The sequence below is a fragment of the Anastrepha obliqua genome, chromosome 5 (genome assembly GCF_027943255.1).
Source record: "Anastrepha obliqua isolate idAnaObli1 chromosome 5, idAnaObli1_1.0, whole genome shotgun sequence".
NCBI classification, from domain to species: domain Eukaryota; kingdom Metazoa; phylum Arthropoda; class Insecta; order Diptera; family Tephritidae; genus Anastrepha; species Anastrepha obliqua.
Genome location: NC_072896.1, coordinates 37,425,458 through 37,452,238, shown reverse-complemented (window position 1 = coordinate 37,452,238; position 26,781 = coordinate 37,425,458). Strand labels below are relative to the sequence as shown.

At 34.6% G+C, this 26,781-nt stretch overlaps 1 protein-coding gene across 1 annotated transcript; it reads right to left on the bottom strand.

The window, feature by feature from the left end:
• Positions 1–325: 325 nt before the first annotated feature.
• LOC129249112 (uncharacterized) lies at positions 326–25,849 on the bottom strand. Its single transcript, XM_054888747.1, has 5 exons — positions 24,916–25,849; positions 15,292–15,823; positions 14,536–15,230; positions 10,216–10,475; positions 326–1,187 (listed from the first exon to the last, which is right to left on the bottom strand). The coding sequence occupies exons 2-5, from the start codon at positions 15,769–15,771 to the stop codon at positions 934–936; spliced, it is 1,689 nt and encodes a 562-aa protein (XP_054744722.1). The 5' UTR covers positions 15,772–15,823; positions 24,916–25,849; the 3' UTR covers positions 326–933.
• Between the last annotated feature and the right edge of the window lie 932 nt (positions 25,850–26,781).

Here is a 26,781-nt window from a genome sequence, read left to right as displayed (position 1 = left end):
TCACTTTTGGTTTAATTTCTTTTTTTGAATTTGCAAAAAAAGAAGTTTCATCTTGAAAGCATGCAACTTCGCAGATTGCTTTTCAGCATGCTTTTTCATCCGCCCCCACATGCAATTTGTGCCTTTAATTGCTCTACCCTCAGCAATTCAGCTCATTTGCTAGCCACCCAGCCAGTGCAACAAGTAAATAATTTCAAGTAAACAATGAGATGGTATAAACGCTAAAACTCTTGTTTAATAGTATTTAGTAATAGATTTTTTTTTAAGTAACAGAGGTTCGCGCAAGGTAGGTTCTTGGTAGAACAAGACACGAAACTGGCTATGATATACATAATTGCAAATAAAGTCGGTTTTATCCTTTTAGTATTACTTTAACTTTAGTGTGTTCTAACTCAGGACTATGATTATGCGCCTTTATTTTATATTGATTTATTCACTGTAACTGACGTTTTAGAAGTCAGCCATACATACAAATATATACAAGTTTATTGGTAAAAGTAGATCCATATTGTGAACACAATGAAAAGATGCCCTTGACTAAATGCACAGTTATTTATATATATTTATAGTTTTCTATTAGTTTCAAATTGTTATACTAGTCGTTTGTAAATACATAGAACAAAACAATATTATAAAAAGCTTAGTCGTTCGGTAGTTCAGCTTGAAAAGGCGACTTTCTGCATTATATTGAGGTATATATTTGTGCTTTGAAGCACTGTAATCCATTACGTCATTTAAATCTGCAATATTGTTGGTGTTATTCTAGTATGTATGTATATATATGGTATAGTTATTAATACATAATGTACATATAACTAATAGTTTGATTTTGGCACATTTTTCCACAACAGTTTAAAATCCACGAAAATATGTTCACATGCATACATACAATGATTTTAATGTGAAAGACTGAATTAATAAATATCACACTAGCTAATAGAGATAATGGGAAGAGGCTTGAGCTCTATATTGTTTCGGAGTTAGTTTAATCAATTTCGGATTAAAGGCGCCAAGTGCAGCTTCATTAGTTGACGATGGCGGCGGCGGCACAGTGTTGGAGCGAAAGCGAGATCGTAGGAAATTCTGCATAGAACGTAGACGTATAATTGGCGCACAGGGAGATTGTTTGAGTGTGTTGTGGTTCAGAATCCAGTATATGACGGGACTAAAGGCAGAGTACATATAACCTGTAAATATAAGAAGAACAATAAAATTATGAAACCAGTGGCAAATGTTTGGGTATGTGTTTATACAACGGAGAACTGCAGGCGATAGCATTTTGCCTGTTCAGAAAATGCCTGCCATACATTTTTAAAGCATAGCCTTAGTCTTTAATTTATGGATTTATCGACATGAAAAATAAATGTTACATTCACGCATTATTGCTGTCAATACAAAATGAAAAAAACAAATGATTTTTGCGATACATACAGGGTGGCTGATGAATTTTGCTACATTAAGAAACTCAAATAACTTTTTTTTTAGTGTATGGAATTCATTTATTTTTTTTTTCAAGTTGAAGGCCATTAAATTTTATTAAATGTAGCTTCACTAGTTTTAAAAATAATTGAATTTAAATGCCCCCCATGCTCGTTGACACAAGTGCGGCATCTTAGTAAAAAGTTGTTCATTGCTGCTTTGAGAGTTGCGACAGGAATAGCCGCAATTGTTGCCCGAATGGATTGTTTTAGTTCATCCAAATTTGTTGGCTTTGTTTTATAAACTTCTTGTTTACATAAACCCCACAAGAAAAAGTCAGGTGCAGTAAGGTCAGGCGACCTGGGGGGCCAACGAAATTCGGAGTTTCTTGAAATCAGTTTATTGGGAAATTTTCGTCGCAACTCTGTCATAACAGTCTGGGCTATGTGAGACGTTGCCTCATCTTGTTGAAACCACACAGAGTTGAAAGGAATTCTCTTTCGGCGTAGTTCTGGATAGAACAATTCTTTCAGCATTTTCAAATAACGGTCTCCAGTAACCGTAACGGTGTGACCATTTTCTTCAAAAAAATAAGGCCCGACAATGCAGCGTGAAGAAACCGCACACCACACTGTCACGCGAAGAGGATGCAATTCCGTCTCGTGGAGTATCTGTGGGTTAGAAGTACTCCATATTCGACAATTTTGTTTGTTCACATTGCCGTTTAAATGGAAATGGGCCTCATCAGACATGAAAAGGCAGTTTAACATGTTTTGGTCTTCTTCCACCATTTGCAGGATCTTCTGGCAAAATTTCAAGCGAATCGGCAAGTCTGCTGCATTCAGTTTGTTAACCATTTGAATTTTGTAGGGAAATAAGTCTAAATCTTTGTGCATTATTGTTTGCAAAGACTGTCGGCTGACACCAAGTTGAGCAGATAAGCTTCTTGTTGAAACCCTTGGATTGCTTTGTATAGCTGCAGCTACAGCAGTGATCGTTTCCTCCGTCCGAACTGGTGGGTTTCGATGATAAGGCCTTCTTGCGACTGTTCCTTGCTCAGCAAAATTATTCACCAGTCTCATTATGGTCCATCTGCTCGGGGGATCGCCGCCAAACATCCGCCTGTACTCTCTCTGTACCAAAACTACGGACTCCAGTGCGTGATAGCGGCGGACTATCCAAATTCTTGTTTGCGTGTCGCACTTCCCTACTATAACTATGTATGTACAAGTTGAAGTTCAAAATAAACAAGACTGAGCTAAAATAGAAACGACAGTAGCTTTGTTCTGATAACTTCGAGTTTATATATTCAAAATAGTGCTTTTTGAAAGAGTGTTTCAGGTCATTGACAGGAATGTTTTTCAGAATGTCGGAACAAACCCTTTTGGATAGCCTCTACGGACGCAAAACTCTTTTGTTTCATCGCCAAATGTAGCAGGTAGAAGTCACAGGGAGCCATATCAGGCAAATATGGTGAGTGATTGATGACTAAAATGCGATTTCTAGTCAAAAAATCAGTCACAAGAGTGGATCGATGAGATGGTGCATTATCATGCAATAAGCGGTATTCAGGGCGAATTTGACGAATGCAATGCAACAAACGAGTCAAAACACCAAGATAGAAAATTGTATTGCCATGAACTCCTTGTGGGCAATTTCTTTGGAATCGTAAAAACAAATTAGCATCGACTTGAATTTTGACTTCTCCAAATGCGTCTTTTTGGGTGGTGGTGGACGCAATAACTTCGCTTCCACTGAACCGAATGTCACCAAGCTTTCACTGGAAGTCAGCTAGGCTTGTAATTTCCTACGCACTAACTCATTAAAAATATATTTTTTGTTATATGTTAACGATGATTATTTTTACTGGAAGACCTTGTAAAAGAGTTATTTTGTATTCTATTATTTTATTTCAGTATTATCAAAATAATTAACAATTTAATATATGATAAATTTAAAGGGTAATCAATTTAGAGGTATATATCAGATTTTAAATTGAAATAAAACAACGAAAATTTAAATTGATTGGCCAATACTTATTATTTTTATGTAGAACCATTCATGAGAATTATTTTTTAAATATAACTCCTTTCAAACGCTTCCGCAACTGCGCCGTAATTCGGCCATCCGTAAACACCAATTTTGAATGACTCTTTGGAGGACTCGGTCAGTATCTCGAGAATAAATTTAGTAATTTTGGCTTCCAACACGTCAATCGAAGCTGTTTTATCCATTTAAACATTGAGACTTTACATACCCCCTCAAATACTAGTTCACAGGTGTGATATCACACGATCTTGGTGGCCGCTCCACTGGTCCGAGACGAGGGAAAAATTGCTAACCGAACTGACGACGCAGTAAATCTCGATTGGCTTATTTTAATCTCTTCAAAGGTTTTCAATACCGTTTAGGTCGGGTGGCTGGCTTGGCCAATCCATAATTTCAACATTATTTTGTAAAAACCATTAAGGATTATTTTGGATTATTATCTTCCATAGGACGCCACTGAAGTGGCATATTTTCCTCAGCAAATTATAGCATAACTACTTGAAATATGTTCTTATAAAAAAATGTTTCCATTTTATTGGTTAAGAGGTGAATAGGTCCTACTCAATACTAAGAGGAGCATTCTCAAATCATTATGTTGTCGTCACCGTGCTTGACTGTTTGTTTTGTGAACCGCGGTGAAAAAATTTGCCCTTTAAGGCGTCTGACATTCCACCCAGCATTATTTCCAAATAAATTTACTTTTCTTTTATCGTTCCAAATTATGTTGGACTATTTTTTCATACTCTCTTATCCACACCATATCTTGTGCTCTTGAGCAAAAACTTCCTTAAATTTGTTTGTGTGGCGTGGTCACACGGGCAAAGTTGTTTTCGGCAACATTTTGACGTTTACTATCATACTTTAGAATCTTCTGCTTCCGCTAACATGTAAAGGGGTGAGCGTCCGCAACAGCTTTTTAAATATTTCAATGAAGAATGTAAACTGGTTAAATAATTTGTTCTTTTTTTTCATTTACATATGAGCCCTTGATTTTGAAAGTCGACTAAGTCATATTTTCCTTGTTTCGAGATAATTAGAGTTTTGCGTTTTAAAGGATTAAAAAATATTTTTGCACTATGGAAAATGATTTTTCGACAGTAAAGTAGTGCCAACAAACAAGAATTTATTATGGTTGTGAAATTTATAACCATTTTTAACTGGATATGTGCTTTTGAAAGGTTGCAAATGACTTAGTCGACTTTCAAAATTAACAGAATGACTTTATAAATGACTTATTCCAAGGAAACATTTTTATTAGTAATTAACATTTTATTCAAACTCATTTCATTGTAACAAAGTAAATTATTTGTTAATACATATTTAGGGAAGTAAAGTGTTTGTGAAAAATTGGTGGGATATAGGGTAGTAAATCCATCATATCTTTATGTTTTTCTTTTGTTATTGGTCTAATAGTTGTGTACAATGGAGGCAAATCAATATTTTTGTATATTTTAGGTCTTCCTATTTTAGGTGAGAGGTCTAATATTTTGAATTCGGAATTGTCATCTAAGGAAGTTTTATAAAACATCTTATATGGAGAATTTTTTAGAAATCTGATCCATTGAATTTTTAGCCAAGACACAGCTCTCTATTGGTGTTTTTCTTTCTATTATTCGTTGAATCTTTTAGTTGTTTTGTCGAAATGAAATTTTTCTGAGCCATTTGTACCACCAAAAATGGGTTTTTTTTACATACTTCTATTAAATTATAATAATGCCCAGGTATGTATAAATAATTCGATTTTTTAATTTTAGTTTCTATCATACCAAAATCGCGATCATTTGGCAAAAAAGAATGGCCGGATACCATATATTTATGATCAACAGTTTCAACATTGTTATCAGATGACTGTACAAGTTTTAACCAAACTAAAGCTATATTGATGTTACGATTTTGTCCTATGCAGGCATCACTGTAAGCTATGACGTGCTTTAGAGTGGTAATGTCCTGAATGTGCTTTAAGATGCAGGACGCAACTTCCTGTGATCCTCTTGAAGCGATTGTTTCATCCCATACATACATTTTAGCATTTTCATTGTGGAAATTATGAAACCCCAAATTGTATACATACATGTGGCGCTTATAATAATCTACCGAAACAGAAAGTTTTGGATAAGAATGTGCTTTCTGTAGATCAAATGTGAATCCGTAATATTCACTCGGGTTATCTTTTGCTTTTTGTATGTCATTTGTTAAACTTTTTCTAGCCTGTTCGGCACTGATAAGATGTGAATCACGAATTTCCATAAGATGCAACTTCTCGTCTTCGTTACTGGATGCTTCTATTTTTAGTTTTAGTGAATCACACTTTGGCAAGTGTCTTTACGAGGAGTATGAAAATTTAAGTTGAACTCCGTATTGGAAATTTTCCTGTAAGTCCATTCCTTCACACGTGATATATTATTTTCATCACATTTTTTCACATACAGCTCATACATTTTTCGGATATCTAAGTCAGCACTTAAATACTTTCGACCTGAAGTGCGATGTGATCTCGTGTAATGGCTCTCACATGCTGGAAAACTCAGAATATGTTCTCGTACCACTTTAATTTTATCTTCATCTGTTTTTCTAGATGAACCAAGCATTTTGCCACGTAAATCCATTCCAGGTGATTTGGCATCTTTAATCTTCCGTAAGATATTTTAAAAGTATCCAAAAAAAAAGTTCTACAAATGGAAACTTCTGAATTCCGTAAATTTATATGATACTTATAACTACATTTTCTCATATATCCTTCTTCATTTCTGGGTCGTCTTTGCTTTATTGATAGTTTTCGAACCAAACCGTGCAGAAACAAATTCTGTTTTTCAAAACTTGCTAATTTCCAAAAAAAATCAAAATTTGCTTTCCTATCTTCATATCCAATTGCATTTATACATTGTTTGGAACAACGGCAATCTTTATGTTCGAAAAGTTTACCACTCACAAGCTTAGACTTTTTTGTTTCATATTCCTCTCCACTATTTCTCTTCATTTTTCTTATATTTTGTGCATAATTAAGTTGATTTCGGCTCCTCTTTCTTGATTTCATGTTGATTTCTTCCATTTGTAGGGGTTCCGAATTCACTTTCACAGTATCAGTTGATTCATCTGAAGACGATATTGCTCTTATTCGTTTCCATTTCTTGGGAGCATTACTTAAACTTCTTCGCAGTACAATGTCTACAATTAACTATAAATAGTACGTTTTTACATTTAAATGATTACTTGATCATACCTGAATCGTTATCTGAAGGCATTACAAAATTATTATTTATTTTCCAAAATTTCTCAACGAACTGACTTAGTCGACTATCAAAATGAACAGTTTCCGTATTTTGTTTAACAACCAAAAAATACACTCAATTTTACGAGTTAATTTTCATGGCATGCTGTTAATCTCTTCAGATTATGTTAGTTCAATAGGATTAGATAACAAGTCGCTGATAAACTCGATTTTTAAAAATTTTGACTTAGTCGACTTTCAAAATCAAGGGCTCATATATGTATGTAAATTTTTGTACTTGAATAAAAAAAATAAATTAAAAATACTTCATATATAAATAATTAACTTAAAGTTAACTTGAGTATCTAGAAATGGTGGAAAAATTAGAATTCAACATAAACAGCTTCTTAAATATTTCAATGAAGAATGCAAACTGGTTAAATAATTTGTTGTTTTTTTCATTTACATATATGTACATTTTTGTACTTGAATAAAAAAAATAAATTAAAAATACTTCATATATAAATAATTAACTTAAAGTTAACTTGAGTATCTAGAAATGGTGGAAAAATTAGAATTCAACATAAACATGCTTCGTAAGATTTTTAAATTATACCTACTTTACTAGCTAAAATAATCTTGCATTTCCCAAGCAGCGTTCGGATGTTTGTCATCGCTGATTCCTTCCGTTTGATTTGACCAACACGGAACTCAAAACTTTCTCCCACAAAAGAAGAAAATGAATGAAGCAACTGTCAAAAATTGCTTTAAGATTAGAAATGCGAATAAGAAGCGCAAAGCGCTCCCAGTACGGGAGAAAAAATCTCCTCTCTCTTCTGCGGCCGTCCTTCTCCCCCGAACAAAATGTTTCCCTGCGTAAATGAGCACAAAGTGTCGATGAAACTATTTAAGTTTAAGTTCGATGTCAATGTTACATTTCACACTAAAAAAATTCTTTTGCTACTTTTTTGTTCGTTTAATTCAAAACTAAGCCTTAACAACAAAGTAGTGATATATAAATCTATAATCTCATCCATTTGGAAATATGGGGCACAGCAAAAAAAAAAAACCAATATCAAAATAATTCAAAGGACGCAATCTAAAATACTTCGAACAATAACAAAAGCAGGCTGGTATATACCAAACGACGTGATCCACAGCGACCTCAACATCGACACAATAGATGACACAATTAGAAAATACAGCATCAAGCATATACAACGACTAATAAATCATCAAAATGAACAAATGCGCAAACTACCACAATCGGAGAAATTGGGAAAACGAAGATTAAAACGATTAACTCCAACAGAACTCACAATATAACAAAACAAAAAAAGAAAAAACAAAAAATAATAATTATCACTTAGAAAATAACATAATGTAGCATAATTTAAAGCAAAATTGAATGTTTATCTAGCATAGGTTAGAGAACAAAGAATTCCAATACTACTTTAAAAATAATTACTTATTGTTAAAATTTAACAGATTGTAATTTAAAAAGGGGGGGAAAAAAAAAATCAGTTGTGAGTTACAGGGTGTTAATAATGATAAAGCCAGGTCGCTCAGTTTGTGAATGGCGTTTATGGTCTCGATACTGTAGCTAATTACGTGCAATTTTGATTTCGTATTTAATATTATTTACGAAACAAGTGTATTCAAATTAACCTTTCTTACCATTTGCGTTTGAGCTTGTTTTTGTTTGAACTTCGGAAATGAATTGGACCCATTTCAGCACAAAATCCACATTGCAAGGAAAATTGTTTTTTATCGTCGTCAGAAACCTGAACAAATCCGCAAATTGTATGTTCAATCTTAAGTGGAGGGAGTTTAAATCTTCTCTTATGTAAAAGCTTTTAAGCTAAATACACACCAGGCAACCGTTGAAGCAACGGTTGCAGCAACGTGTTGCCTTTGTTTAAGAAACACGTTGCGACCGTTGCTTCAATCTCAGTATTGTGTATAACTGTGGTGCAGGAAAGGTACAAGCGGAAGATACGTAAAATTAAATTTTTTAAATGATCGACGAAATGCGTAAAATTACTTCTCTTATTATACGGCGGCTGCCGTAGCCGAATGGGTTGGTGCGTGATTACCATTCGGAATTCACAGTGAGGTCGTTGGTTCGAATCTCGGTGAAATCAAAATTAATAAAAACATTTTTCTAATAGCGGTCGCCCCTCGGCAGGCAATGGCAAACCTCCGAGTGTATTTCTGCCATGAAAAAGCTCCTCATAAAAATATCTGCCGTTCGGAGTCGGCTTGAAACTGTAGGTCCCTCCATTTGTGGAACAACATCAAGACGCACACCACAAATAGCAGGAGGAGCTCGGCCAAACACCTAACAGAAGTGTACGCGCCAATTATTTATTTATTTTTTATTATAATTGACGAACTTTTGTACGAAAATGAGGAAGAAGAGATGCAACAAAAGAAGAGAAAAAAAATCTGGTCCAAAAATTGGCTTTTAAAAAAATCGAATTTTCGAACGAGAGGCTGCTGAAAGAACTGAAGGAAAATGAGCCAGCGGACTATAAAAATTACATGAGGATGGACGAAGCCCTGTTTCGAAAATTGTTGGACTTGGTAAAGGCCAAAATAACGAAACAAGATACCATAATGAGAGAGGCAATATCAGCAGAAATTAGACTGGCAATAACTTTGCGGTATCTTGCAACAGGAAACGCTTTTGCGGACTTGAAATTTTTATCAATTTTATTGTATTCATTTTTTAATTGTTCGTATGCTTTTTTTCTAAAATTTTTATTTTTATATTTTTCCCTACTTATATCCCACAGCTCTCTCAAATTTTTATATTCGTTAATAAAATTAACATAATTTTCATTATTTTCAATTGCCATTTTTTCCTTTTTCACTTTATTTTACTCCGCACGAACCTTCTTCTTTGCTTGTGTTCAACGAACTGAACGAGTAAAAGCAGTAAACAATGATACACACGAAGCAACGGTTGCAGCAACCTATCCCAAAAATCAAATTTATTTGATATTTCAGGCAACGGTTGCAGCAACACGAAAATCATTTGGCAACACAGCTACACACGAGGCAACGGTTGCTTCAACATGGCCGAGTTGCTGCAACGGTTGCCTGGTGTGTATTTAGCTTTACACTTCTTACCGATTTTTAACTTTTGAATTCGCTTGAGGAAGAAACTGCGTTGGTACTTCGTGTGGACTCAAATTTTTTGATTTGGCTACTTGACGCACTGTATACATATGTGGATATGACCGAAAGAAAAACATTTAAAGGGAAATACTGAATTTTTGAATATATAAATTTGTTTTTTTTTCCAGATTATGACAGCCTAACATATGGTAGATATATACTTATACATGTCCCGTATCAATTCCGCAAAGTTCGAAACATCGCGCAGTGCAACTCTCTGATATACAAGTAGGCTCAATGCCAAGTCGACCCAGATCTGCATAAATTCTCAAATGCACATATTCTTTTAATTATGGCTGAATTGACGCAACTGCATTTATTTAGATTAGCTGCCAAGATGAACATTTGACACTCACCCATTAGTAAATGGAAGTAGTTGGAAGTTTTGGAGCAATAGGACTTATAGCCAAAGGTGGTGTAGAATATACAAAAGACGTGTGGAGCCCAGCATATTATAAATATGAACGCTGATGTGATGAGCATGTTCGCCAATCGCCGCCTTGAGTGTAATGTAGAAGTCCGTGGAAGCGGTATGCCCGGCGCTGCTGGACATCGGTTTCCTGGATTATGGCTAATACGCTGACGTTGGGCGTGGGCTCGAACTTCGCGCATTGCTCTACAAGATAACAAGCAAAGTGTTAATATATCACTTCCTCATATTAAATACATACATTTGTATACATATCTTATATATAAATGTGATGGTTTGTCAGTTTGTGATTTACAGAATACTACAAGTAAATGGCTTATTCGTTGCGACGAAATTTAGTGAGTTATTTTGGGTATGTCTGGAAAGGGTTACGAGCTTGTTTGAGCACACTAAGCGTAGTCGAGATATTCCGAAAAATCGGATTTAAGGTCCGATTAAAAAAAAGTTGTCTGAGTTTTTTTGGACCCAATATTTGGCGCTGAAGATGATGAGAAAAACGAGAGCTCAAAGCGCGTTGACCGAGCATGACCAACTCGGTGCGCCACTCCTTTCCTCGTCTACCCTTCTTCCGCAAATCTCCAGTTGAAGCAACAAAGATTGCCATGTATTAACGGGGTCTAAGTAAACAAACGACTTAAATAATTGAATTTTGCTACAAAAATTTATTGAGAAACTCTCACGTGAAAATAAACTTAACTGGGCTATTCAATCAATGTCGTTGAGACAGCCAAATATATGTAGAAAATTTTTTTAATTGAATCGCGGCGCTGGCTCGGTTTTGGAGCAGTGAGTGAGATAAACATGTTTTGCTAAATAAAAAATTTTCAACTACTTTTTTGCAATTGTTTCTAGATGAAGTCGCTCGTGTAAGTAAATACGATCATTTTGAACCCAGAATTATTAAAATCGGTTCATTTTTGACTAAGTTATGGGTATTTAAAAAAAAAAATTTTTATATAAGGGTAAGGCTTTCTCAAGTGGGCATCAAAATTACCAAAGTGAATATTTTGCGATGAAATTCAGCCAGGACTGAGTTCTATCATCCAGAAGTACACTCAGAAAATTTTGTTGTAAAATTATAAATAGTTTTTTTTTTATTAACTATCGAAGTTTTTTGCAGCGCTTGAATTATTATCACATTTCTCGTAAAGTAAGTATCCGATTACAACGATTTTTCAACTGCAGACTGATAAAGGATGATATTTTCCAAAAACGTTATTTTTGTTCCGAAACTTGATGTTTTGTTTTTGTAAAAAATTTTTTTTAATAAACAATTAAAAATTTAACTAATTTCTGCGCCTCTGGGATGAAATTTTTTTAAGGATATTAACGTAATAAACATCTGTGCATTTATGTATGAAAAAAAAAATGCGTGCAATTCGAAAAGGATTAATTATAATTAATTTTTTTGTGCCAGAATGCGCGCTTCGACTTACGCGGACGCGCACGAACACACAAACGGCGACTCGCGGGCGGCTTGCGAAAAACCGTGTTTCGGACACGTCTCAACGCGATATGCTTCCGTAAGATCAGTTTTGCCGACTTTTCCATAACTGGTGTTTACTTGTTTTTAAAGATTGGCCATATAAATAATTTACATATAACAGAATTTGCGCTTTGACTCTCGCGGAAATGCGTAATGATAATTAAATCAAATGTATTCAAAGGAATGTATAAGCTGTCATGCAAGGTTTCATATATACTTCTTTATTACTAACGTCTATGTTTACATATCAGATCTATACCTACATTGTAAGTTCAGTCAGCAAATGCCCTTAAAATTTCTCGCTGAAAAACAACAACAATTCACGGACGGACACAAAAAGTGAAAAGATATAGAAAGTTATACAGATATCGCATATTCATTTGTTATTTCGAGAAAAAATGAAAATCATTCACGCTTTTTACACTTTTCATGTAGTTTATTTTTACATAATGGGTATAATTTTAGATTGATCGTGGGCTGAAAATATTTTGCACTCGATGGAACTTTCGATTAACTTTTGGAATAAAAGAATGGAGCAGATGTACTTTGCAAGTAAAAAACGAACCCGTTGCAGAATTCGTTGAAAACCTGAGTAAAGATTTGCTTGCTGTTTTAAAACATGATTTTCTCGCGAAATCACAAGCACAGTATTTCGTCGATATTAAAAAGAATGTGATTGAAAAAGAATACGTCGTTTGCCTTGATTTCTCCGAAAATTACGCATATCGTGTTCAAAATTCTGTGCAATCAGAATACTGGAACACAACGCAGGTAACAATACATCCTTACGTTGTGCATTACAAAGAAAACGGCGTAGAACAGCATAAGAATTTTGTGATAATTTCGGAAGCACTGGAACATGACAGTTCCGCAGTCAATTTGTTCAATTCTAAATTGATTCAATATTTGATTAAACAGTTTGGTAAACGAAATGTGAAGAAAATCTATTATTTTTCCGACGGGGCGGCCTCACAGTACAAAAACAAGTACAATTTTATAAATTTACTTTTTCACAAAAAGGATTTTGGCATCGATGCCGAGTGGCACTTTTTTGCCTCTGCACATGGGAAAGGTGCCTGCGATGGTATTGGTGGTGCTATAAAGAGAGATGCGTACCATGCAAGCTTGCGAGATAAAATCCCGGTGAAAATTACGGGACCGAAACAGTTGATTACTGTTTTTGATTACTGTATTACGAAATTAGTTTTGATTACTGTAATAAACAAGAACATGAAAATCACTCTAGTAAGTTGAAAAAGCGCTATTCCAAAGCGCAAACTTTGAAAAATACGAGGCAGTTCCATTCTTTTATTCCAAAAGCTAATCGAAAGTTCCATCGAGTGCAAAATATTTTCAGCCCACGATCAATCTAAAATTATACCCATTATGTAAAAATAAACTACATGAAAAGTGTAAAAAGCGTGAATGATTTTCATTTTTTCTCGAAATAACAAATGAATATGCGATATCTGTATAACTTTCTATATCTTTTCACTTTTTGTGTCCGTCCGTGAATTGTTGTTGTTTTTCAGCGAGAAATTTTAAGGGCATTTGCTGACTGAACTTACAATGTAGGTATAGATCTGATATGTAAACATAGACGTTAGTAATAAAGAAGTATATATGAAACCTTGCATGACAGCTTATACATTCCTTTGAATACATTTGATTTAATTATCATTACGCATTTCCGCGAGAGTCAAAGCGCAAATTCTGTTATATGTAAATTATTTATATGGCCAATCTTTAAAAACAAGTAAACACCAGTTATGGAAAAGTCGGCAAAACTGATCTTACGGAAGCATATCGCGTTGAGACGTGTCCGAAACACGGTTTTTCGCAAGCCGCCCGCGAGTCGCCGTTTGTGTGTTCGTGCGCGTCCGCGTAAGTCGAAGCGCGCATTCTGGCACAAAAAAATTAATTATAATTAATCCTTTTCGAATTGCACGCATTTTTTTTCATACATAAATGCACAGATGTTTATTACGTTAATATCCTTAAAAAAATTTCATCCCAGAGGCGCAGAAATTAGTTAAATTTTTAATTGTTTATTAAAAAAAATTTTTTACAAAAACAAAACATCAAGTTTCGGAACAAAAATAACGTTTTTGGAAAATATCATCCTTTATCAGTCTGCAGTTGAAAAATCGTTGTAATCGGATACTTACTTTACGAGAAATGTGATAATAATTCAAGCGCTGCAAAAAACTTCGATAGTTAATAAAAAAAAAACTATTTATAATTTTACAACAAAATTTTCTGAGTGTACTTCTGGATGATAGAACTCAGTCCTGGCTGAATTTCATCGCAAAATATTCACTTTGGTAATTTTGATGCCCACTTGAGAAAGCCTTACCCATAATTAAAAAAAATCGAGTTTGAGCCGAAAAACAAAACTGCCGATAACTCTTGAAAAAAAAATTTTTCGGGCGAACAAAAAAATGCGTGTCTCATTATTTTGATCAGAGAGCAACATATTTGAGTTACATCGAAATCGAAGAACATGACCCGAATAGCCCGGTTGAATTGAAATGGAAAGCATCTACTTCTCTTGATCACTTTGAAAAAATTTGTGTTTATTTTCAGTGTGAAAACTCATTCTTGACAAACTGTATGTCACAGCGTTTTAAAATGTACGAAAAAGTAGTCGAAAACTAGTGCAACAGATGCCGCGATGGCCATATGCTACTGAAAAGTTTGTACGTAGACCTAATGCTTATACTCGTATATCTTCTTATTTATTTTTTATTTAGAACTTACCTGGGCGAGATAGGGTTGGACGATTTGACATAAACGTGACCGTCTTTAACGAATGGACTGGGATTCAAGTTTTGCATTTGTATGTCAGGCCCATTAGAAGTATCATCTGTGGCGGCACAGTCTGCTGCTTGCTGAGCGTTAGCAAGTCCAGTAACAATTACCATATGAGTTTGTCGGCGAAGTATGGGCATAGGAAGCGGTAATTCACCGTGAGCAGCTCGTGCAGTTAAAGAGAGGGCACACAATTTCTGACGCACACCATAATGGTTTAATAACACACCAAATCCTGGTATAATAAAAACAACAAAGGTATGGGCAATAATGAAAGATATTAAAACGGTACTGGCGCCGGAATCCGAAGTACAACTGATCATGACGTTTGGTGAAATTGGAGTGGTAGTAGAATGTAAATATCGTTCCATATCAGTATTTTCGTTAACTCCTTGCAAAACTTCTGTCGAGGTCGAATATTGTATGCTGTCATCTTTCCTGGTGATTGCGTTGTTTGCTGTTATTTCGTAAGTAAACAAAAAAGGTGTACTGATGGCGGCTGAAGCTATCCATGAAAACATAGCTAGCGACACATGCAGATAGCGACTCTGGCGCAATTGTGCTAAACACGGGTGTCTCACTGTAGCATAACGATCCAATGAGAGCATTAGCAATGAAATGGTACTGGCGGCAACCGGCATAACCTGCAATTATGTAAATCATATAGAAACTATATTTTGATTTGCATCAATATTTGTAATTTACCTGCACATAATGAATGATTTTGCATATTATCAGCGGCAAAGTATTACTCCTACGGTTTAAGGCTACATTTAAAAGCGTAATTGGTGCTGAGATGCCAGTTACTAGTAAGTCGGCAAGACAAACGGCTAGCAATAGAGGATTTCGCAAGCGCACTGAAGAAGATGAGCAAAGCGTAAACAATAGTGTCGCATTGCCTAAAACGCCCCCAAATACTACAAGTCCAAAAGATATGGCCATGATAAGCAACGTTAGCGAAGATATGGAATTATCTTCGACGCTGTTTATGTCATATGGATTATTTGTTAAAGTGTAATTTGTGGATGCGCTATAATCGTTGTTACCGATCTGTGGAAACAGATTTAACTCCGATACCTCGCTTTTTGACTGGAGATCGTGTAAGTTGTAAGGATTGAAAGCATGATTTAGCTGATGTTGACGATATGTGTTTTCCCACCATTGCTGCAGATTATTGCTGCTCATTGTAGCTTAAATCTGTTCACAATGAGAACTTGATACTTCCTAGCACTTGGTCCTGAAAGTAATTTTACAATTATTGTATTATTAAGCAGACCATTAGGCGAAATAAGCATAGAAAATTTGAAATTCGAAGCTCAAAAATAGTGGTTTTTATTGCAAGAACTTTAATTTCTTTAAAATTTAAATGATAGAAAAGTTTAGTAGTAACAACAAAGTAGTAAATAAACGTTGAGTCAGGGCAGTTGCTCGAAATCTTTAGAACACGTTCTATTTTTACTTCTCTGAATATAATATTTCTAAATAAATAAACAAAAACATTCCTCAGAAATGATACATATTTCTGTCACAATACCTAGCAGTTTTACATTCGTAACCGGCAATCTCTGATATAATTTGCATTTGCATTTTCTGTAATTTCGACCAAAGGTAAGTGGTTGCCAAAACTTTTTTCGATGATAAATTTTTAAGTCTGGATTAGCATACACTCCTTTGTCAGGGAGTTGGGAGAAATAATTAGATAATCCGGTGGTAATATTATTGCCGTTATTTTAGGTTAAAAATACTATGTTTTTCATTTTGGTTGCTTGGCTTATTTTGACATTTGTCCAAAAGATGTACTCAAATTCGCATACACATTTTTTGAGTGAACTAAAAATCCGGAAAATAGAAAGTTATTAACTTTTATTCCGATATCTTTCTTGCTTTAATAGTAAAAAATAACTATGTTTTGTGTTTATGAGTTTTTCTAAATTGTCTAATAACACAAATACGCGAGTCCGTTTTCAAATTTTAAATATCCCAGGAAAACTAAAATCTATTCAGTCGGAAACTGCTGAAAAAGTGGGAGCTATGAAGATAGTTAGAAGCGATACTTTAACAACCAAACATAATGAGAGCACAATTTTCTTTTTTTATTATTATTAATTTTCATTATTATCATCCGTCCTTTGTACTAAAATTATTTGAAATTTCACGCATATTTTTTTAAATCGATTTTTATATATAATAGATTTTGACGACTTTTTCTCGAGAAACGGGAGCCAAGGGAACAGATAATGTGCTTATGCTTCATATTTTGCCAGCAGATCTACAGGTAGTGGTGATATTCTCCCACCCTGAGGTGTGCTTGTTTATTGAATGCATCTTCGAAATCTTAAAAGGTAGCAAGGAAAAGAGATATTCTCAGTTGTGTCAATCAGCGAGTGAAGTGCTGTTTCCACTGATTTGCCCTTACTAGGCAGGCGAGTTTTTATCAGTGAGCTCTTTGCCAATGATTCTTTTAATATGAGCAAACATCCATTGCTCTAGGAATTCTAGCAAGAAGGGTGATAGACTAGTCCTTACGCGATCTCGCATGTGTGCTTTTACCACCTCTGGGAATGAAAACTACTCTTACTTTAACGCATTTCTTGGGGATGGCATTACGCCGGATCACCGCACACCATACACCAACTCCATATAAATAATGGCAAAAATAGGAGGAATGATCGGAAAAATTTTTCAACTTCTTTCCTAAAGAGATTACATCAACGAATCGTACTGGTTACAAAATTTGTTTTATGTTGTTTTTTTTTTTTTTCTTTCTGCTATGGAGGTAAAGTAAGACATAATTATTGTTGACATGTACAATTTATCACAAATAATGGATAAAACAGTCTACACAAAAAAAAAAAACCCTAAAATTAAGAATATAAAACGTAAATATATATTGTTTGGATATTCGTAATGTGTTATGTATCAGTAGCGGATCTATTGGGTAGAGAGGCTGCGGCCTTGTTATTAATTGGACCCAAACACTTCATTGCTATGGGCCAACATAGCATCAATGAGAAGCCGAAGCATCAAATAGAAGAAGAGTTAAGGCTAAGATCGTAAATTGGCACCAATTTATGAGGCTATCCCAGGCGAAGTCCTTACTGGGTGGTATAATCAAAGGAGATTCAAGCAATTCATAAGCCTCCCTAAAAATAAACTGGGACTGCTCATGGGCATTCTCACAGGTCATTGCAGATTGCGCAGTCATGTGCACAGAATTGGGAGCCATATTAACTGACTACTGTCGCGATTGCGCCGATTCCAGCACCTTCTTCTCGAAAGTGACGCGAAGTAGGTTGAGATATCTCGGCCAGATGCGGTCAGAAAAAAGCGCATACGCTCAGCCCAACCTAGCTCTTTCTTTAGTTTATTAAGGGAACTGGGTTTGGATGAGGTGTTGTGATGAGTAGGGGGTACAAGAGACCACGAGGTCGAAGTGCAAACCTCAAATTGAGTCATTCATGTATCACCGCGTGAACGTCAAATTTTTACTTAATAAGGCATTCTTTTAGGTATTATATTTTGTATATCTCTCGGCCAAAGACCCAAAAAGGGTGTACGCGCCAATTATATATATATATATGTATATATAAGTTTTCACATAATTCTGACTCTATTTATGTATCGGTTTAACTTTTACCGTTTAACCATGTTCACTCAACTGCACACTTCCATCGATTTAGCCGTGCCTTTCATCAAATTTCCAGTTGATGTGACGGTATTTTCGCTGTGATTTGCTTAAACCGATAAAGTTCAGTCAAATATGTACAATACAGTAGATTCTGTTTTTATGCGGTATATACGTTCCGCAAGAAACAGCATAAAAAAAGCTACCAGTTCTATGTAAAACTATAGATACGTTTCAAAAGTGCTAAGAACCGCATAAATCTGAATTAATGTTCTAAAATCGCATAAAAAAGGGTACTAGTCCCATATTATAACTATAGATACGTTCCATAGACCGCATGAATCTGAAATAATTAAATAAAATCGCATAAACAACAAATTGTATTTTTGAAAATTATATCTTTATTTAAGAAACGTCAGAATCGAAAAACAAATTTACATCGTCAGAAATAGAACCAGACCATACCCGCATGTTGCGCATTCGGTTAGGATTTGGCGTAAAATCACTTCCGTCACTTGAGGATCTGGATGGATCACGTCTGATCTGGATGGTGATGCAGGCGGTTCCATACTTGTAGGGTTAGCATTTTTGATGTAATCTGTGATGAGTTTTTGCTTAGCTGGTTTAGAATCTTGTTTATATGTACAATTCCCGATAGGTCGACATGCATTTTTTAATTAAAAAAAAAACCGCACTAATTCAAAACCGCATAAAAACAGAATCTACTGTATTTCAAAATACTAATTAGCGCCTTGGTTGGATGGCACGTTTACATCGCAAGCAGACCATGCGACATGTTTCAAGGTATTGTAATAATACACCTACATCTGTATATATATGTATATATATATATGCACACACACATACATTTTGAGTACTGATACAACAGGGGTGGCTGTGTCATCGAATGACCTAAACAGTGGGTGGTAACAAGCAGATGCTACTTTTGACGTATTGCATCAGGACAGTAACAGACATTGAGTCTAGTGCCTAAACCACCAAACCCCCCGCCGGTACCGGGGGGATCGGTACTTTCGATGCCTCCTCTTCATAAAAACGAAAAATAAAGACATACATACATACATTCATAATTGTGTGCTCAATGAACGTGCATCTGCATGGTTACCAAGTTGCTCGGAAGGGAGGTCAAGTTAACTAAGCTGTTTTATTGTTACTTGTACATATAAAGATTAAAGTATATTTATATAATTTTTTTTTTAGCTATCAGTATTTATGAAAAAGTGGTCATAAAAATGGAAGTAGCTTTAACGGGTTCCGAAATATCAGCATAATAGCATAACAGCATAACTAAAAAACAGACTACTCTGTACAAACATTAGAAGAATATAAATGGCATGAATAGTACATGTAGAGCAAAAGGGATTATTGACATTTTTGACAGTCCAGCTTTTAAATTTGGTCACATTAAAGATGGTCACATATTTAGATTCTGTTATTTCTTCCCTTTCATTCCATTAAACTTGGCTGATGGGAAGTACTATTAACTGTTGAAATAAAAATGCTTCTCATTGTGAGTAACAAAGATTATTTTAATAAAAAAGGAATGCTTCCTTGACCTATAAATATTAATTTTGTAAAAAACAAAATGTAAAGATTGTGAGCTCCGAAAGCTAACGGTACTTTTATATCAGTGATGGGTAGACTCTTAGTAGATACTTCATTTTACGTATGGTATAGTGCAGAGGGAGAATCGCGCGATGTGAGTCTCTCTTTCTCTCTGTCTGATATACATTTTCTTAACTGCTTTTAAAACTTAAAAACTAAGTTAAACACTTAAATTGCATTTGAAGAAACAAGTTATTATAAGAATTCAAGTTTATGTAAAATTAAAAATTATTAAAAGCTCAAATATAGGTAATTCAGGTATCATCTCGTATAACCTAGGAAATTAAAAGAAAATTAGTGCATTATTTCATATTCGCGACATTTGATTCCCATTAAGTGCTCTAAATTCTACTCTGTTAATCTGTTCTTATTGGTATACTTAGTTCTAAAAAATTCTAAAGTGACAGAAGCAGCTTTAGAGCAAGGATAATAGATTACAAAGTTTGGCCATCTACGGCAAAATTGTAAGAGTACCTTCGATTGCCACGGTTTTGGGGATTCGACAGCAGAATTCTGACATCTCATTTCCCACATATTCACACACTCGTTCAATGAATCGTTGTTCAGACGGTAACCAGCTGTGTTGATTTTTTTTTGTGTATTACCGTTGTCATATCCCCCGTGACATAAGCGAATCAGCGGATTCCTCCAAAATTTCTCATTGCCAGTTAACGGTCTGATGTTAGCCACACCTTTGAATTCTTTCACCGGAAATTGAAGCTCGGGATTTCCACAGCATTTGGTTCCAACACGACGGCGCTACTTGCCATAAAGCCTGTGAAACAATGGATTTACTGTGTCGTCGTTTCAGTTGGCAATTTATCTATCGTCTCGCACCGGTCCACACTGGGCCAGAAGACCCGAGTGAGTGGCCAAAAATAAAAATTTTCGACTTAATTTAAACAGGAAATTTATAACATCATCTTATTTTGAGTAATTTTTTACACCAAATTATGAAGTTTCATTAGTTTTTATCAATTAGTTTTTTTTATGTAACAGTTCAAAGTCAAAGTTTTAGTTCGATTTTTAACACTTTCAAACAATGTTTATCAATAAGTTGTTGTGAAAAATACTACTCAAGATGTTATTATCGTCCATAACTTTTCTTTATGGATATCAAAAAATAATTTATAATTGAATTGAATTGAATTGAATTGAATGTGTATTTATGTTAAATAAGTTTTTTTTTAACATTTAATCAACAAAATCTGTTTTTTATTCATACATGACTTACTTTGAAAACAAAGGTCCCCGAAGTTCCCCTATCAAATGAGTTAAATTTTATGCCAAATTGTTCGTAAAGAAGTATTAAATAAGGTATATATGCGCCTTTTTGCGCCTTTTCATAAACATGTCTGAAATATCGATATTAGTGTGAGAGAAATCTCAAATAATTCTGACCCATTAATGTTTGAGCCAAAACTACCGAGGGAAAATCGAGTTTAATTCAGTGTTTGCATTTACTACTTCAGAGCAGCAGTAGTACCCCAAATAATGCTCTGCTCTAACTATGTAGTTAAACATTGTCAGCTACAGAGTAGAGCTGATAGCGCACAAGTCAAACTAGGACTCCAAGCTATGACTCTAACTGCGCAACAGTCAGAGTCATAGTAGAAAAATAATTGCGTCGTAGTTTTACACAGGAGCTCATAGTCACTAAAATAAAATGCCCAGTAGACCAAAAACAGAGATTGAACTTTGTCCAGAAAGATCCAGAACTGTCCAGTACCTCAGAGAGTGAGAGATTCTCAGCAGATCGTTCGGTCAATGTGCGCCCCCACCCCCGTTCTTATTTTGTACACGAAAACTGCGGAGCGACTATTTGCAGTACTACGAAGTCATTTCGCGATGTCATATTTTGAGCGAGAGCGAACAAAGTTCAATCTCTGTTTTTGGTCTACTGCGCATTTTATTTTAGTGACTATGAGCTCCTGTGTAAAACTACGACGCAATTATTTTTCTACTATGACTCTGACTCTGATTGTTGCGCAGTTAGAGTCATAGCTTGGAGTCCTAATTTGACTTGAGCAAGAGCAAAATTGAAAAATCCACCAGAGTAGAGCATTTTCAAACACTGTTTCAAACGCTGTTTATTTAAAAATTACAAAAATTACAAAAAAAATTAAAAATTACAAAAAAAAATTACAAAAATTACAAAAAAAAAATTAAAAATTACAAAAAAAAAATTGGGATACTAAATCGTACTAGAATCCTCCTCGCGGTGTATCCTGGGTGTATGAGTACAGCTAATTCTAGACGTATTTTCTTTGTTCTAAACCCCTAGATTCTGAGTTTGAAACAAAAATACTGATTTTTTAAATTTTATGTCCGCCATTTTGAATTTCTCAAAGTTGACATTATATTCGTAATGTGCATTGTTCTAAACCCCTAGATTCTGAGTTTGAAGCAAAAATACGGATTTTTTAAAATTCATGTCCGCCATTTTGGATCCGCCATTTTGAATTTTTTAATTTTGACTTCAGATTCGCATTCATAGAGTTAAAAAACTATAATAAACGTGGTTTTAATCGGTTTTATGGCCTTTTCCTAAGAAAAAAGAGTTTTGGCCACTCAGTCGGGTCTTCTGGCCCAGTGTGCGGTCGTGCTATATCACCCCTTTGGAATTTTATTTGTGGCGGAAATTGGCGGAAATAATAGTTTTGAATATATTTGCCTGCAAAGCGCCTACAGCAACTTCTCTATAGCTTGACCTATTACAACATACTTTCTTCTAAACTTCACTTCAATTCATAAAATATGCAGTCACAAACGTGTTTTTACTTGTTTTCATACATGTATTCAAAACATATCAATGAAAACTAAATGCAAATGCATTTATCAATATCAAAGTTTTCCAATTTTGAACGAGAAATAATATTGTGTTGCCAGATGCCCGCATATGAAAGTAAAAATACAAATAAAAGTGAGATTTTTCAGTTCAGTATTGATGATGGAGATGCCTCGGCGCTACACATATATAACGGGTGATTTTTTAGCTATTATCTTTTTAAACAGTTGGTTTAAACAGCTGACGCACATTTTGTGTTTTGTTTCAGTGTCAAAAATCTTCAGTTTGGTCTATAATTTGACCATGAATCGTCTTACAAACGAACAACGTTTGCAAATCATTGAGTTTTATTATAAAAATGCGTGTTCTGTTAAGAAAGTTTATCGCGTGTTCAGCGACGAAGCTCATTTTTGGATCAATGGGTACGTAAATAAGCACTATTGTCGATTTTGGAGTGAAGATAAGTCAGAAGAATTACCAGAGCTACAAATGTATCCAGAAAAGGTCACAGTTTGGTGCGGTTTAATGGCTGGAGGTATCATTGGACCGTACTTCTTCAAAGATGCTGCGAATCGTAACGTAAATGTGAATGGTGTGCGCTAACGTGAAATGATATCCAACTTGCATGCCCAAAATGCAAGAGCTTGATTTGCATGACATGTGGTTTCAGCAAGACGGTGCAAAATTTCATGAATTTTTCTGAATTTTACGTGTGTTTTTTTGAAAAGCTTTCCTATAGCTCTTAAAAAATCACCCTTTATTTGACGAAAGCCGTCTACGCGGAAAGTTCTACGCAAAAGATTCTTATGCTATTACTCAACATGTCTGTAAAATTTATTCATTGTATACGAACTTTTTTCTTTTTTGAGGTGTCTAACAGCACTAACTTTTCGCAATTACACAACTTTGACAATAGATTAGTTGAAAATTGTAAGCCTCCGGAAGGTGCGAGGATACATCCCACTCCTATCCTCCATTTATATCCTTGTTTTCAAAGCGTGCGACATTATATACCCCTTAAATTTTTTATATTATATTAAGAGCAGTTCTGAATAATAAAATATTATATTAGTTATTGCATTCACCAAAAACTTGAGTTCATGGACGTTAATGGAAATGATTCAGTTGCATTCAAATTGGTTAATAAATGTTTTTCTGTCATCAGCAACGCAATAAAGATTTTGACGTGATAACGTCTTATAATTCGATTTAACAGGCTGCACGCACGAAAAAATGTGTCGTTACCTTGCTCATTAGTGTTACCTTGCTCATTACCGTTACCTTGCTCATATGTAGTTACCTTGCTCATTGCCGTTACCTTGAAAGAACTGCAAGCGAAAGCGCGGAACGAACGACAAAGCAAACAAAGCAAACGAACGGCAACGTTCGACATCTTGCTCTCTCCTACTTGAGTGAGCGTATATGTGTATGTATATGCGCATATGTACATATATAAATTCACGTATTTGTATTTGCATATGCCTTCTTATTGATTATTATTAATTTGATTTACTTGAAGAATTTAAAATAAAACCAAGTTTGTTAATAATACCTGTTGTTTTAATGTTAGTATTTTTATGCATTTGATGTGATAACGTCTTATAATTCTATGTAGCCAGCTGCACGCACCAAAAAATGCGTCGTTATCTTGCTCATGCGTCGTTACCTTGCTTGAACAGCATGTTATATTATGTTATGTTATGTTATGTTATGTTATGTTATGTTATGTTATGTTATGTTATGTTATGTTATGTTATGTTATGTTATGTTATGTTATGTTATGTTATGTTATGTTATGTTATGTTATGTTATGTTATGTTATGTTATGTTATGTTATGTTATGTTATGTTATGTTATGTTATGTTAAGTTATGTTATGTTATGTTATGTTATGTTATGTTATGTGATGTTATGTTATGTTATGTTATGTTATGTTATATTATGTTATGTTAAAGTATATTATGTTATGTTAATGTTAACTCATTCTCTATATCCATACAAAATATCTATCAAACAAATAAAATTAAAATTTTCTTTTGAAAAATGCAACCATTCAATTAGTATTTTCTTATGACGTTATCACGTTAAACTATCGTCAGTAAACCGACTTTACAGACAACCTCTTTTTTCTATAAAAGATGTTTAATGCTTTTGAAAAGTGGTTTGTATATTTACAGTTAAGCAATCACATTTCTGAAATGAGTTATGGGTGAAATCATCCTCCATAGATTGAATCATTTTACGTCTATGCTTTATTTCATTAGCTACGCCATATCAATTATCTTACTCACCAAGTTTGTCCTGAATTACGGCGGTCCCCGATTCAATTGACTGTCACTGGCACTCATTTTTTGTTTCAATAGAATTAAGTACGTAGATATACATAGATAACCAAATATGTGAACAAAAGTTAATTAACACCAGAAGAAATGGTAGTTAACTATTACAGATATCCAGTAAAAAATACAAAGGCACAAATTGCAAGTTGAGTTTTAAGTTTTTTGTTTTTTGTTTTTCGTTTTAATAAATTATTGCTGACATTGCCTTTTGCTTAATGCATATGTATGTGTTTTTTTTTCTTTCTATTATCAAATATAGAATATGCAAAAGATGCGTATGCTTCTTTTTCACTATATCTTTGAATATATTAGGTGAAGAAAAAAGCTCTCAACGTTTTTTCGCTTTATTTTGCTCACATGCTGGTTGACGATTTCCTTGATTTTGTCAACGTTGTCGATGATTGGACTCTCAGAACGAGACCGTTAGTACTACCTCTTTGCTGTTGTATTCGAAACTGTGTTGCGTCCAGAAATAGCACAAATTTTTTGGCCCGCCTGCTCAAATTTTCTCCTTGGTCACAGTGATACAAAACGATGTTGTTTTAGAACGCTATAACACAAACTCAAAAGATGGTTGGTTGAAGCGTAGTGTGTCCTTTAAATCGCCCGATGCAATATATATATCCTGGGATACGGCTCACTAAAGGCATCCAGCGGAAAACCTTCAGAACTTTTCACTTCACCTAATATTAATTTTGGTATAGATTGCTGTTGATTATACATAATATTAGGTGATTTTTCTCTTAATTTTTTTCATAAATTCACTTTAGTAAACTAAATAAAAGTATGTTATAAAGTATTATCAAACGCAGGTAGTTTCACTTTGCTCCACTGGAGGTTTTATATTTTTGCAAAACAAAGCTAAAAGAATATTTTGTATCTCCGAAAAAAGGACATTACTCAAAAGGACTATGCGGAAGACTGACTAAGCCAAAGCTGGTCTGGTTTCATGAGACTAAAAAGTTAACCGCTACAGCTTACCAATTCGCCGCATTACCCTCGACGAGAGTTCTAAAGCTCATTGCATACAATGACTTATACTTTTGTGTGCTACTTTTGCTCTTTTATTTGAATGGAGGGTGGAAGTGTGTATATGTATGTAAATGCACATATAAAGGGTGGTCACACCGGTCATAATGAATTCGACAACATATGGGCCAAAGAAATATTTTTTGTAACAGTAACGTGTCGATGTTTTGCAAAAAATTTCGACTGGTGCTCACGAATAATCTTCGATTTTAGTTTTCGTCCATTATGGAAAATTGTGTGGCTTTCAGGTAAGTAAAATATATTTGTATGAAGAGTGCACATTCGCGAAGTATTTATCGCAGCAACGGACGAAAGTCTGGAGACTGAATATGAATAGGTTCATTTATTAAATTTATTGATACCATGACATGGAAGGGAAGAGAATTTGATTATTTTTATAGAAAACGAAATAAAGTCGAAGTATAGTAAAGGTAAACTGGCATAAGGGGGCGTCCATAAATTACGTGAGGTTTCTTATGTAAACTCGTTGGATTGTTATTGTAAAAAGAAAAAAAAATTTTGCTCCGTGCTTTTATTTACGACTATTTAAGACTAGTAATCAATATTGCTGAGAGTTATAAGTGTAATAAAAATTTAACAATACTCGTAGAAGACTTAAATCGTAACTACTGCGATTAAAAAAAAATATCTACTCTAATTCAGTCCATGGAGAATCATGCGCGGTTTCAAGAGAGACTATTGGGACCAACATGTCCATATGATTTTCAGTAAAATTATCTGCTCTTTCAACTTCGTTCTGATCTAGCCACTCTAAGCCGTTGACGCTTG